Source organism: Peromyscus californicus, unplaced genomic scaffold (genome assembly GCF_007827085.1).
Source record: "Peromyscus californicus insignis strain IS unplaced genomic scaffold, ASM782708v3 Scaffold_7__1_contigs__length_154581171, whole genome shotgun sequence".
Taxonomy (NCBI): domain Eukaryota; kingdom Metazoa; phylum Chordata; class Mammalia; order Rodentia; family Cricetidae; genus Peromyscus; species Peromyscus californicus.
In genome coordinates this window covers 15,279,648-15,293,696 of record NW_026294595.1, presented here as the reverse complement: position 1 = coordinate 15,293,696, position 14,049 = coordinate 15,279,648, and the positions used below count along the sequence as shown (strand labels likewise).

The window sequence follows — 14,049 nt, the reverse complement described above, 5'->3', positions numbered from 1 at the left end:
CTCTTCAGCCTCTTTTCTAAGAGCACAAGAAGGGGCTCCCTCAAGTTCCTGATGGGGCCTCCTATGTATACAGGAAGTCGGGTATCAACATGGGCGGACAGTGTTTGACATCTGGGTTCGGAGTGGTGTGCTGGAGAAGATGCTGCAGGACCAGCAGGGGACAAGCAAGAGGAAGGACTGTGGGGTGAGAAGCAGGATGGAGGGTTGGGCAGGGTGGCGGTCTACTGCACTGGCAACCTTCTCTGCATCCACCCTACCTGTGTGCGGCCTGAGCCAGGCGACATGCTGAGTGCCTGAGCTGCCTTACACCCTGCCTCAGGTGCTCACCTGCCCCAGTGCCTCCTTCACGGACCTCGCTGAGATCGTGTCACGGATTGAGCCGGCCAAGGAGGCTGCTGTGGACGGTGAGTTAGATGTCCAGAAAGTGGGCCTGCATAACGAAGGTCGGGACGGGCTAGAAGTGGCCGGACCCCATTCCTCTGGACCCTCACTCTTCTCTTGAAGAAGTCACTGGCACTTGACTTAACCACTGCTGCTCCATTGTGTCAAGACCCTGAGACCATCTATCCAGCCCAAGAGTTTCCATAGCAATGGGATTATCTCCTAGGCCACTCAGGCTTCTCCCTCATCACTCCATATAGTATCCTAACCATATCACGGACCTTCAGGGAAGCCTACTGGCAGAACTTAACAGAGAGCTTGAGGGCCAGGTCCAGCAACCACTGCTCTGACCTACAGCCCTGCAAGGGGGCCATCAACCGCCATCCCCACTCTCACTCCCATCTTGCAACAGAACAACATGTTCTGCAGGATTCCCTGCTCCATGTTCTATCTTAAAGAGGAACTTGAGAGGTACCCCGGGGACTTCCCAGGGTGAGAGCCCCAGGCACAGAGCTGAGTTTGCTGGTGTCTCCTTACACCACCCTGACCAGGCCTCCTGTGCATGCTTAGGTAAAGAGGGCCAACTTACTCCATGTTTTTGTGAAAGACATACAGGACCCATTGTGAAGTGGGGTGGACAAAGCCAGATGTGATGTACTGCTGGGTCTGCTGCAACTCCCTCTGGCAGCCCTGGGACTGAATATGTGAATATGGCTGTGTATGTGAACTGTTACCATGGAGCTGGGGACAGAGGGTCTGTGGCCATGTTCTGCCTTAGTTTTTAGCTGTGCTGGACACAGCCACTGTCCTTGGGGAGGGGACTAATACAGCCCGTTCTGCTCCAGATGAATCTGACTATCAGACAGAGTATGAGGAGGAGCTGCCAGACATCCCCAAGGACACATATGCTGACTTCCAGAGCACTGGGATTGAGTTGGACTCTGACTCGGTGAGGTGCTGGGCCCTGTCCTGCCAGTGCCCCTTGGTTATGCCCACTCTGAGGTCCTCAGACAGGGCCTGCCCCTGGTCTCTGATTCTGGGATGGCCACTCCCTCCCACTCCAAGTAATGCAGCCTGGGATCTGGCAGCCCCTACTTCACATACCTTGACCATGTATTATTTGCTTCCAGGAGGATGAGCCTTCAGTGTGGCAAGAGCCCTCAGGCTTGGCTTTCCCAGAACAGACCCAGGACTCCTGCCCTTGGCACCCTGATCCAAATGAGCAGGGGCCAAGACCTTAATGCCTTTCCTGCCTGGACTAATACAATACAGCACAGTCCTCCCCTGGGCCTGACCCCAAGACTGAGGATGCACCTGCTCCTCGGTGGCTACTTCAGTTGCCTGACAAGATCAAGCTTGGTGGTGTATCCATCCGGTTTCTTCCAGGAACATGTGCTGTGTTAGAGGAGTCATGGGCCTCTTCTCTTGGCCTACATGCCTTATATCCCCACAGCAAGCAATACTGAGGGGGCTCTGAAGCCTCTGTGAGGCATGGGAGCATGGGATTGGCATATTAATAAAAGTCAATTCGATTGTGTCGATATTTCACTCCAGTATGAAGGTTGCTATGGCAAAGAGCTAGATGGACCTGAGGTCCAGAAGGTCCCAGTGGGGTAGTCATATGACCTCTCAGGACCCTTTTGCTGGTTCCTGCAACCTCCAGGCAGCAACTGTAGGCTAAGCAGGCAGGATGCTCCGGGTCTGGATGGAGCTAGGGTTTCCCCCAAAACCAAAGTGAGCTCCTGGGTTTCTTAGGCGTTTCTCCCGCCTGGGCATACATGGGCCCTGCCCTGAGTGGAAGAGCTTCCCATTAGTTCTGGGAGGGTCGCGCTAGGAAGAAAGCCCGCGGGAGGAGCCGCCTTTAACCACGCCCGTATCTGTCATCATGGGGGTGGTGCCAGCCCAGGCCTGGCGTCAGGAGGCGGAGCACCGCCCCCGGGTCCAGCCGCGCTCTCCTACAGTGGCTGGACTCGCAGGGCGCTGGGTGCGGCCATGCGGGGCCCGGGCCTGAGTGTGACCCTGACCCTGAGGCCGAGACCTAGCGCGACCTCAGGCGCGGTACGGCTCCCCCGGCAGAGGCGGCGGGCGCGGGGCGCGCTCTGAAGCCCGGGGGATGCGCGGGCACCGTGACCATGGGTGCCGCCGCCTCCAGGAGGAGGGCGCTGAGGAGCGAGGCCATGTCCTCGGTAGCGGCCAAAGTAAGGTGAGTGCGGCGGGCTGACCGGAGGTCAGGTAGCCGCTGCCGGCTTCCGCTGTGGTGTGCACTGCTGCTCCGGCCCCCTGCAGCTTTCCTGTTCCGACTAGAGTGGGCCTCGGGCCTTACAACCTGCCGCCCACAGGCTGGACGGATTGGACAGAAAGCGGTCGGAGGTCCGTGGCCAGGATGTCCTGGCTCTCTGGTGGGTGGAGAGAGCCCACCTCTTCTCATGTTGGTGTGGAGGGCTAGGGTGGGGGTAGGTCTGGTGGGGAGGGTCTTGCCAATGTCGAAGGCTGGTAGCCAGCATGCACTGACCGTGTTCCTTCTGCCTACCCTGCAGAGCAGCCCGAGCGTTTGGAGAGTACCTGTCCCAGAGTCACCCTGAGAACCGCAACGGTGCAGGTAGGGGCACAAGGAAACAAAAGGGTTGTGCAGGGTGAGTCCTCTGCCCCAGGCCAGGGCCAGGGCCAGTGGAGTGTGAGCCAGCCTAGACGCCTTGCTGGCTTCTCTTCCTCACATCCATCCCCTGCCCTCCAGAGCCCAGAACCCCAGGAGGAGCTCCAATCACCCATCTCCATGGCGCCCTCCCAGCCTGGGTTGTTGGCATGGCAACAGGCCTCTTGGCACCCCCAGGGCTGGCACCACTGTCTCGGGGGCCAGCTGGTCGGGGGGGAGGGGAGAAGTTGGCACCAGGCAAATTGGTGTATCTGCAGGCTCGTGGGGGGAGATTGGCCTGTCTATTCTTACCTCTGATGATGCACACACAGGTAGTATGGCCTGTCTATCACCCCAATCCACACTCTAATAGGGCTTCAGGCCCAGATTAAAAAGAGGAACAGGATGCCTGGCAGAACCTTTTCTAGCAACCAGAACCCCTCGTCAAGCTTGGTGCTTGCTGGATGTTTGTGGCCCTCCGTGTCCCTGGAGACTGGGAGGGTAGACCCGCAGGCTGAAGGTTCACCTGGTGCCTTTCCCTTAGACCACCTGCTGGCTGACGCCTACTCTGGCCACGACGGGTCCCCAGAGATGCAGCCTGCCCCCCAGAACAAGCGCCGCCTCTCCCTCGTCTCCAATGGCCGCTATGAGGGCAGCATCTCAGATGAGGCAGTCCACGGGAAGCCGGCTCCAGAGGGCCCCCAGCCCCGTGTGTACACCATCTCTAGAGAGCCAGCCCTGCTGCCCAGCTCTGAAGCTGAAGCCATTGAGCTGGCAGTGGTAAAGGGGCGGAGGCAGCGGGAGCGGCACCCTCACCACCATAGCCAGCCCCTGCGTGCCAGCCCAGGCAGCAGCCGTGAGGACATCAGCAGGCCCTGCCAAAGCTGGGCAGGCAGCCGCCAGGGCTCCAAAGAATGCCCAGGATGTGCCCAGCTGGTCCCTGGTCCCTCCCCTCGGGCCTTTGGGCTGGAACAGCCACCTCTGCCTGAGGCTTCTGGCCGCCACAAGAAGCTGGAGAGGATGTATAGTGTTGATCGAGTGTCTGGTGAGGGGCCTTATCTCTGGGCCTGGGCAGGTTTTGGGGTAGCCTGCTGGCCTTTAGCCGCAGCAAACACTGTAAAGCTTGGGTATCATGGTGTGAAGGATGAAATCCCTTCAACTTGGTCTCACCTCCCTCCCCTAAATCCTGTGAGTTGTGGCCTCCCTCAGAACCCAAGCAAATCTATCACAGAGTTTATCAAGGATACTTCCTGGAGGAGGGGGCCTCAGAGGATCTTGAAGATGTAAAAGACATGGCTTAATGAAAGATAAGGCTGTCTTCAGAAACTATGAGGGAGGGGAAGTTGGTTAGGCCCTGAGATTAGCATTGTAAACTGGAGGGAAGGATTGGAATGCCCTGAGGGCGTGCTGTGTTTAACTACCCTTCCCCACAGAGCACCCCCCTTAGGACATTGCAGCAGCCCCATGCCTCTGCTTTAGAGAATAGCTTTAGGGGACCCTGGGAAGTAGACAGCCCTCAGCAAGGTAGTCTCCTCTCTCAGGACCTCTAGCCTACCCTCTTACGGGGCTAAAAGGAGGAGAAGCTGAGAAGGGCCACCCTATGTCCAAGGGAGAGGAAAACGTGACAGTCTAAAGACAGACCCCAGCTTTAGAGGAAGTTCCTCACACTCTTAACAGCTAAGGGAATTTAAACAGAGAGCCTCAAGCCAGAGGCTGGAGAGAGAGAGCTCAGTGGTTAAGAACACTTACTGCTCCTGCAGAGGACCCGGGTTTGGTTCCTAGCACCCACATCAGGCCACTCACAGCCACCTGTAACTCCAGCTCCAGCAGGATCAGACACCTAGCCTCTCCTCTCTTCCCTCCCCCCTCTCAAAGAAAAGATTCAAATGAGTTTGGTTTGGTTTTTTTAAGCTTCCAGTCAGAGAGGGTGGGTTGGTGGAGTGATGCCCTGGAACCCCACCCTGAGCCAGCTTTTTCTTTGCTTGAGAGGACTCTGGCCTGTTGCCTTGACTCTGCTGCTGTTGCCCGCCTGGTGGGCCCAGAGTCTCTTCCCAACAGGGAAGGTTCAGGCTTCAGGACACCTGTCCTTGCTAGCCACTGCCTCCTCTCTCTTCTAGATGATGTCCCCATCCGTACCTGGTTCCCCAAGGAAAACCTTTTCAGCTTCCAGACGGCAACCACAACTATGCAAGCGTGAGTCCACTGTCCACTGCCAGAGTCCAGGGCCGGCCTGCCTCTTCCTAGGGCTTAGGAAGTCCTGACAACTCTTGCCTGGCCTCTGGCTCAGCTGAGGCTTCCTGTGAACAGCTGCCTGTGCCGCGTTGGGCCAGGTCTGCTGATGGGCCAGGCTGAGGCTGTGGGTCCCAGCAGGCAGGGCTGCGTGCTCCCTCAGACCGTACCCTACTGTCGCCTCTTCCTGCCCCTTTCCTTGCTTACGTCCCTCCTGGGCGTTCCCCGCAGTCAGCCTACCCCCTTACCCACGGCCTTTTACCTTCGCCTCTGCCAGGGGACCTGACCCAGACACAGTTGCAGCTGGTAGCGCCGGCACTAAGTGGTTTGGGGTGGGGGGTTCTCGTCCTCATGCGCGCCCCAAACTCCAACCTCATTCTGCTTCATATGTGACAGGTGACAGTTACCAGGGGTCTCTTGGAGGTCTGTTCCTCTATCTGACATGCATCTAAGTTGTCGGCCCAAGGATATGCCTTAGAAGCAAGGTCCCCACAGCAAAGCAGTCCTACCCCACCCTCAGTTGCTATGGCAAAGTGGGCAGAGCACAGGCAAGCTTCTCTAGGACCAAGCCCCTCCTTGCTCGGCCAGAACCCAGTGCCTGGTGGTATGGGCCAGTGACAGCCTCTGGTGCCCTTTGACAGCTGGCCTTGAGTCCAGTAGACATCCTGCTAGGAGGGAAGCTGCCTTCGGGGGGGGCCTGGGGGGCGCCGAAGGGAGCCCGAGACCCATACTCATTTTGTCTTCTTTCTCTTGCTGCCTCTCCACACGGTGACTCCAGCATCTCGTAAGTATGCCATGCCGTGTGCACTTAGGGGCACAGCCATTGTCCTGGGGGACCCTCCCACCCCTGGATAGACGTCTGCAGGTCAGGGACCCCGGGCCTGGGCAGTGAGTAGTGCTGAGCTCCCATTAGCCTGGCTTCCTGTGGACAACTAGGCCTCCGCAGGGCCTGCTGGGAGCTGGGCCTGGGACGGCCCGCTGGGCGCCTGTGCTTGCCCCTGTGTCTCCACGTCTGTGTCCCTCCTGCCTTCAGCCAAGGGCAGTGCTGACTTGCGGCGGTTTCTCAGGGTATTCAGGGGCTACGCGGAGAGGAAGCGTCGGAAACGGGAGAATGATTCCGCGTCTGTAATCCAGAGGTAGGGCCTGCCAGCCACTCGCCACCAGGGTCTGTCTCTGGTCTGCACTGGCCTGGCCAGGGCCCTCCTGGCCCTGGAGGACCTGACCTGATGGGGGAAGGGTGGTGGCGACCACTGGCCTGGCCCTGCTCTGGGGACGTGGCAGGCAGGAGAGGCCGTGTGACCAGGCTGCGTTTCAGCCCCTGGACCTGTACTTGAGGGTACATTGATAGTCATACTGCAGCCAGCAGGCCCATCCATGTCTGTCTAGCCCTGAAGCCCAGAGCTGTCCATCCAGTGGCTCAGCCTACCCTCTCCATCTCCCACCAACCTCAGAGGTGTGCCTGGGAAACCATTTGTCTATTTCAGACATGGGGTCTTGACAGGGCACAAAATGTGGGGGAAGAGAGACCCTGTCTCCCTAGTGGGGAAGGGACAATTTGAAACCCCCAGACCAACTTAGGGGTGTGGGTTCAGGTAGGGTGTCTCTGCAACAGAGGAGATGACTGAGAAGCCTCAGCAAGAAACAGAACTGGCAGGAGAGAGACACATGCCTCTGTTCTGGAAGGATCTCAGGAGGAGGCAGGGCTTGTATATGAGCCTTGGGAGATTGTCCAGTGTCCAGCGTGGTCAGGGTCTAGGTGGGCAGGAGCCACCATCCACCCCTCTATGGACCCTCATCACCCCATGGTTTCTCCTTCAGGAACTTCCGCAAGCACCTGCGCATGGTTGGCAGTCGGCGGGTGAAGGCCCAGAGTAAGATGGGTGCTGGGAAAGTGGGCAGTGCTGCGCTTGGCAGGCCGGGGCTTTGCGGCAGGCCGGGGCTTTGCGGCAGGCCGGGGCTTTGCATGTTGGCAGTCCACCTCCCTCGATGCGTTCTAGCCCTACATATCTGCTGGCACCACCCGTCTGCCATGTTCTGCCTTCCCCGCGGGCCTTGCCCCCTTCCCTGCCTTCTGCTCCTGTCCACCCCTGTTTCAGTGTTGTACCTCACCCAGGCCCTTCTTGACCAGTACCCTAACCTAGCGCTCTGCCCAGCCTAGGCTCCACCCTAGGCCCACTCCATAGTCCACACCGTGCTTCTGTCTCCACCCTAATGTCCTCCCGTTGAGACTCCGCTCCTAGTATTCTGTGCTCCTACACGAACAGGCCCCAGCCTTGTGGGGCCTTGTCAGCGTCTGCCTCTCCACACACCCCAGCCCCCGGCCGAGGGCCTGAGTCTGCTCTGTTCTTGCCCCCTCTGGCTAATGGGGGTTTTGCTCTCACTGCAGCGTTCGCTGAGCGGCGCGAACGGAGCTTCAGCCGGTCCTGGAGCGACCCCACCCCTATGAAAGCCGACACCTCCCACGACTCCCGAGACAGTAGGTGTCCAGTGGCAGGCTGGCCCACTTCCCTGACAAGTTCCCTTAGGCCCATATCCCTGGCAAGGGTCCCATGCCAGTACCGCTAGGCTTCTGCGCTTTTGCTCTCTGAGCCTCAGTTTACCTGTCTATGAGATGGGAGTACCTGGCCTCTCCTGTCTCTTAGGCAGGGTTAACTAATGGCTAAGCAGTGCTAACTGGGGCATCTGTAAGGTGGCACCCACTGTCTCTCGGGGCATACTTAGCCACAGGTGACATTTGTTCTGGGTCCCAGCTTCACATGTCTCTCCTCTTCCTGTGTGGGGCTGTTCCCACTGGTGTCAGTGGCCTAGCCCTGCAGTTTGCCCGTGACTAACCTTCTCACCCACCCAAAGACCCTCCAGGACACGGCTGGGCTTTATGGGTGGTATGCCGCTGTCTGGGTGACCCCCTCCAGGACACGGCTGGGCTTTATGGGTGGTATGCCGCTGTCTGGGTGACCCCCTCCAGGACACGGCTGGGCTTTATGGGTGGTATGCCGCTGTCTGGGTGACCCCTCCTGCCTCCTAGGCAGTGACCTACAAAGCTCACACTGCACCCTGGATGAGGCTTGTGAGGACCTGGACTGGGACACAGAGAAAGGCCTGGAGGCCATGGCCTGTAACACTGAGGGCTTCTTGCCACCCAAGGTCATGGTGAGTGAGCCTTGTCCTCAGATTCTCCCCACCATGCCCACACTCCATCCTCGGCTTGGGGAGGGCTCTCCAGGCTCCACCTTAGTTGTGAAGGTCCTTAGGGTCTCAGCCTTCAGCTTCCTGGGGGAGTTTCAGAGGGCTCTACCCTTGGTTACAGCGGAGTAAAGGGGCATCCCGAGGCTCCCCCCTTGGCTGTGGGGTGCACCTCATAGGGCTTTTCCTATCCCCCACAGCTTATCTCCTCCAAGGTGCCAAAAGCCGAGTACATCCCTACCATCATCCGCAGGGATGACCCCTCCATCATCCCCATCCTCTACGTGAGTGTCCTTTCCAACTCTGCATCCAGACAAATCCCGGGTATACCTCTCACTCTGGGTCCAGCTACTGGTGCCTGAATGCCGTGGGGGCTAGCAAGGGCTCTGATGTGTGGCCTGTCTGTTCTCAGGACCATGAGCATGCAACATTCGAGGACATCCTGGGTATGTATCTTGTTCACTTCATCTGGTGACTGGCAGGAAGGGTGGCCCTGCATGGGGAGGGGCGGTGCTCACAGCCCTCTGTCCACAGAGGAGATAGAGAAGAAACTGAACATCTACCACAAAGGGGCCAAGATCTGGAAGATGCTGATTTTCTGCCAGGTAGAACCAGCCTTTTCTTTCTTGCCAAGGAGAAGAGGTCAGTGTGGTAGGGGTAGCGAGCCCAAGAACACACTGCATGTGTTCGCATGGTCGGAGTGTCCGTGGGAGGGTGCGTTTGTGGACTGGGTATGTGCACATCTCCTAGCCTCCCTCTAGCACTCCTGAGACCTGACCATGACCTCTTACAGGGCGGCCCTGGACACCTTTATTTGCTCAAGAACAAGGTGGCCACCTTTGCCAAAGTGGAGAAGGAAGAGGACATGATCCAGTGAGAGGGGAGGGCACCGTGGGTTGCGGGAGGGCAGTCTTGAACCTGGTATATTCCTTCCAACTCCCTCCCTCCCTTCCTCCCTCCCTCCCTCTACCACGCTTCCTTCTGTGGAGTTCAGTCACGGGGCCAACAGCCCCGAGCTGAGGCTGTCTGTAATCCCCATCAGCTTCTGGAAGAGATTGAGCCGCCTGATGAGCAAAGTGAACCCAGAGCCGAATGTCATTCATATCATGGGCTGCTACATTCTGGGGAACCCCAACGGGGAGAAGGTAGGGGCTCGACTTGTGAGCCGGGTGGGCAAGGCCTTCTGCTCGTCCTGGCTTTAGTCCGCCTGCAGAAATCTCACGCCTAGGGTCCTAAGTAAGGAGGATGGGTCCTGCCCTTGGCCCCAGACTCATGCTCTTGCCCTTCTTGAAGTTATTCCAGAACCTCAGGACCCTCATGACTCCTTACAAGGTTACTTTTGAGTCACCGCTGGAGCTGTCTGCCCAAGGTGAGTCGTCCCAGCTGACTGACTAGAGGGCTGCAGTAGGTTTGACCCTTCTGGGACCCGGCCAGGCCCGAGCCGCCTGGCCTTTCTCTCTCCTGCCTAGGGAAGCAGATGATTGAGACCTACTTCGACTTCCGGCTTTATCGCCTGTGGAAGAGCCGCCAGCACTCAAAACTGCTGGACTTTGATGACGTCCTGTGAGGAGCATGGGTCGTGCCCAGGCACCACCGGGCCATTTCCTCTGGACTGGGAACCTGGGGCTGGGCCACCTCTTGCACCTAAAACCACGTGGCCCTGGTCTTGCCCACAGCTACTTCAGGGACCCTCAGACATTGCTCAGGTTCTCGTAGGGTCTGGTCCTCGCTGCACCAGTGGGCCACAGAGGCTACAGTCCTGTCCTGCCTCGCCTGGAGGCCGCAGCATTGGGAATCCCCTCCACGGGGTTCATAGAAATAAGTGCAATTTTTTTACACCCCTGGAACAATTTGAAGGGAAGCAGCATTACTAGTTAACTAGTGAAGCACTCTGCTACTAGTTCCAGTGTAGACAACCGGCCCAGTGTGTGTTCAGGTCCTCCTGTCCCCAGCCCCTCAGCCCTGCCGTATTTGATCACCAGCACCAGGATGGCCCATCTCCGTGGGGCCGGCACTGTCAGGCTGCCTAGCCTGGCCCGGTCTATACTGGCCAAATCTGTCTGCTTTCACCCCTCTTGTCACCCCTTGCTTACTTTGACCTCATCTTGGCAAGGGGCAGCCTGGGCGGTAGGAGGGAAGAGCCTCACCTCCCCTTTTCTCAGAGGAGGCACTGGGCTGCCACCTGCTGCCCACCTCCTCAGGCCGACTCACTTCCCTTGCTGCTGTTGAGCTCAGCTTTTTCCAGCCTTGATCTGGAAGCCACATCCCAGCACAGAGGCTTAGGGGTTTGGTGGGGGCCAGCTGGGGCTGGGCCCTGGAAGGCAAGAACCTCACCAACACTGTAGTGGGGGCCTGGATCTGTCACCCAGGCTGGAAAGTCCAGTAGCTGGTGAGCTGTGAAGTCCCCGTGACTCCCTTCACAGTCTTGCCCAGGGTCTAGCAGGGTGGGCTCTCTTGTACATAGTTGGAGCTTGGGGGCAGGCCCCCCTTTTGTAGAGCCTGGGGTCTGAGGGCACCTGGCTGTGTCCCTGACCAAGGGGAGTTAGGATTGGGCTCTGAACAATGTACGATATCCCTTAGAGTGACCATTAAACTTGACCCTCTGCTGCAGCTGCTGTGTGGGTCTTCTCATTTGGTACCCACTCTCCATATGCATGCCAGCCTGAGGCCACTGCGGCATGGCTTCCTTCATACCTGGGCCTGGACAGGGTAGGGCCATTGGAACATCCACCTTAAGGATACATGCCGTGGGAAGATATGGTAGGGATCTCCCAGAATGCCCATCAACCGGCACAGGAGACCGTGGAGACAGTATCTTCTCCCTATAGTGATAACAAACAATGTAGGACCGTGATCCTAGAAAAGGGCTAAGTAGGGTCTGAGGTGAGCAGAAGCTGCTGCTGCCGCTGCCGCTGCCCCTGCTCCTGTTCATGGGAATGGGAAGAGAGGGCTGCCCCCAAGCCCTGTCAGGCCACCCTGTTCATGTGACCAGAGCAAGAAGCCAGAGAGTGACTCCAGCCTCACTTGTGGGCCAGATATCCTCAGTGTCCAAGCTACAACCAGACTTATCTACTTGACCGTTACCTGTCCGGTGGCAGGGATCAGAGCAGCTGGGCAGTTCAAGGGCTGGGGATGACGTAGGGGTGCAGTATACAGCATGACAAAGCCTAGCAGGCTTGAGACTAGGTGCTGGGTACTGCCACCAGGACACTCCAGGAAGGACCAGGAAGAAGGCATGATGGTTTGGGTGCCACCGTGAACAGTTTTGGAAGGTCAGCTTAGATTAGTCTGTACTTTTACAGAATCACATGCAATCCAGCAGTCGTGTGTGTGTGTGTGTGTGTGTGTGTGTGTGTGTGTGTGTGTGTGTGTATTTGTCTTTCTAGTCACTGCTACATGGAGTCTACATGATCTGTTATGCAGGCCAGTGGGATAGTGTTTGGGGTCCCCATCTCCCAACACTTCTGTTTAGAAGGAACATTTAGTCCTGTAATCCTGACCTAGCCCTAGAACAGGCAAACATTTTCTCTAGTGACCCCTCAGGCTCAGCCTGGGGTCTAGCTGGGGTAGCAGAGGGGCCTGCCCACAGTCCTGAAGGTTAGCTAGAGCAGTGTCTGTGAGCAGAGTGGAGCTTCCTCCTGCTCACAGCCACCAAGACAAAATGTGACAGATAACAAAACCCAGAAAGCACTCAGGGCCAAATATGGGGAAAGTATAGGACAGCAACGAGGTGGCTGGACTGGACATGGGAACAGGTATCCAAGATGTCCTTGAGCCTTTCTGAAGCATCTACCCACCCACTTTCCTCCATCAAAATTAGCAGACAGCCACCAAAAACAATTGGACAGAAATATTTGAAAAAACATGAATATCTTTTTTTCTCTAATTTCCCAAATAGAGTCTCACTATGTAGCCTGGATGGTCTGGAACTGGCTATGTAGATCAGGCTGGCCTCAAACTTGACAAAGACCCTCCTCCCTCTGCCCCCCAAGTGCTGGTGTTAAAGGCATTCAGCCCTACACCCAACAAAAATGTTTTAGTTAGGATGTGGGTATGAGTGTTTGGTGCCAAGGGATTGAACCTAGGGCGTCAGGAATGCCAATATATAGCATCTACCACTGAGATACAACTCTAATTCGCATCTCCTTTTATATTTTTATTTTGAGACAAGTTCTCACTAGCTTGTCCATGCTGGCCTTGAACCCATTCATTCTATAGCTCAGGCTGACTTTGAACTTACAGTCCCACTGCCCAGCCTCTCTAATAGCTGTCAAGTTTAGCTTATTAGCCTTAACATGTAAAAAGCTTTTCTCTTTTTTTTCTTTTTATAAAAAGCTTTTCTAATTAATATTCTAAACTATGGTTCTGTGTGTATGCATGGATACATTCATGAGAGCGCAGGTATTTACAGAGGTCATCCAGAAGAGGGGAAGCAAGCAGTTGTGAGTCACCTAACCATAGGTGCTGTCCTGGCTGGTTTTATGTCAGCTTGACATAGGCTAGAGTCATCTGAAAGGAGGGATCCTCAATTGAGAAAATGCCTCCATAAGATCCAGCTATAAGGCATTTTCTTAATTAGTGAACGATGGGAGAAGACCCAGTCAGTTGTGGGTGGTACCATCCCTGGGCTTCTGGTCCTGTGTTCTATAAGAAAGCAGGCTGATCTCTGCATATATGTTATGTTACAGTTATGTAGCTTGGTCCCCTTGTGGGACTCCTAACAGAGGGAACAGGGGGCTGTCTCCCACTCTTACTAGCTTTTGGGATCCTACTCCTCATACTGGGTCACCTTGTCCAGCCTTAATACATGGGGAGGTGCTTAGTCTCACTGCAACTTGACGTGCCAACTTTTATTGATATTGATGGGAGAAGCTGCCCTTTCCTTAACAGAAACGGAGGAGTAAGCTGGGGGGGGGGTAGGAGGAGGGTCTGGGAAGAGGGGGGGACTAATAATATAAATTATTAATTTATAAAAGAAATTAATAATTAAAAAAGAAAACAGGCTGAAAGCCAGGTGGTGGTGGCACACCCCTTTAATCCCAGCACTCGAGTGGCAGAAGCAGGAGGATCTCTGTAAGTTCCAGGCCAGCCTGGTCTACAGAGTGAGTTCCAGGACAACCAGGGCTACACAGAGAAACCCTGTCTCAAAAACAACAAACAAAAAGAAAGGAAGGAAGGAAAGAAAAGAAAGCAGGCCGAGCAAGCCATGTGGAACAAGCCAGTAAGCAGCACCCCTCCATGGCCTCTGCATCAGCTCCTGCCTCCAGGTTCCTGCCCTGTTTGAGTTCCTGTCCTGACTTCCTTCAATGATAAACAGTGATATAGAGGTGTAAGCCAAATAAACCCTTTCCTCCCCAACTTGCTTTTTGGTCATGGTGTTTCGTTGCAGGGATAGAAACCTTAAGACAGGTGTTAAGAACTAAGGTCCTCTACAAGAAGAGCTGAGCCATCTCCAGAGCCCCTGAAAAAGCTTTTATAGGATGATAATACAAAGGCCAATAGAGGAAAGGGAGCCAAGACCTGAAGGGACAGTACAAGGGGAGCTCAGTGGCCAGACACGTCACGAGGAAAGTCACCGCAAGCAGTGGTGAGGGGCTCCCTGTTAGCTTGGCTTTGCGGGAGTT

The 14,049-nt window shown here is 56.2% G+C and overlaps 2 protein-coding genes across 5 annotated transcripts in view; both read left to right on the top strand.

Annotated features, from left to right (window-relative positions):
* The window catches only part of Pnpla7 (patatin like phospholipase domain containing 7), an 81,221-nt gene extending 79,292 nt beyond the window's left edge, over window positions 1–1,929 (top strand). For all 3 annotated transcript variants that reach the window (XM_052725479.1, XM_052725480.1, XM_052725478.1), the window contains 4 exons: window positions 74–184; window positions 320–404; window positions 1,227–1,330; window positions 1,512–1,929. In XM_052725479.1, coding sequence (XP_052581439.1) covers window positions 74–184; window positions 320–404; window positions 1,227–1,330; window positions 1,512–1,622 — 411 coding nt within the window. In that variant the 3' untranslated portion in view covers window positions 1,623–1,929. The remainder of the gene's footprint in view (window positions 1–73; window positions 185–319; window positions 405–1,226; window positions 1,331–1,511) is intronic.
* Window positions 1,930–2,292: 363 nt separating this feature from the next.
* Window positions 2,293–11,035, top strand: Nsmf (NMDA receptor synaptonuclear signaling and neuronal migration factor). 2 transcript variants are annotated; one of them, XM_052725486.1, is made up of 16 exons: window positions 2,294–2,584; window positions 2,919–2,980; window positions 3,558–4,058; window positions 5,131–5,206; window positions 6,021–6,026; window positions 6,310–6,378; window positions 7,061–7,113; window positions 7,629–7,718; window positions 8,268–8,392; window positions 8,626–8,709; window positions 8,838–8,871; window positions 8,960–9,030; window positions 9,219–9,298; window positions 9,468–9,570; window positions 9,719–9,794; window positions 9,895–11,035. In XM_052725486.1, exons 1-16 carry the CDS (start codon window positions 2,514–2,516, stop codon window positions 9,990–9,992), a joined length of 1,599 nt encoding a protein of 532 aa, XP_052581446.1. In that variant the 5' UTR covers window positions 2,294–2,513; the 3' UTR covers window positions 9,993–11,035. The 2 variants fall into 2 exon arrangements, with proteins under 2 accessions (XP_052581447.1, XP_052581446.1); XM_052725487.1 differs by lacking the exon at window positions 7,629–7,718 and having other exon boundaries at window positions 2,293–2,584.
* Window positions 11,036–14,049: the final 3,014 nt, after the last annotated feature.

Bases quoted from the DNA above. Each gene is read 5' to 3' on its own strand.
- Nsmf (XM_052725486.1), top strand. From the start codon at position 2,514: ATGGGTGCCGCCGCCTCCAGGAGGAGGGCGCTGAGGAGCGAGGCCATG. The intron at 2,585-2,918 runs GTGAGTGCGGCG...CCTACCCTGCAG, and splicing joins TCGGTAGCGGCCAAAGTAAG to AGCAGCCCGAGCGTTTGGAG. The intron at 4,059-5,130 runs GTGAGGGGCCTT...TCTCTCTTCTAG, and splicing joins TAGTGTTGATCGAGTGTCTG to ATGATGTCCCCATCCGTACC.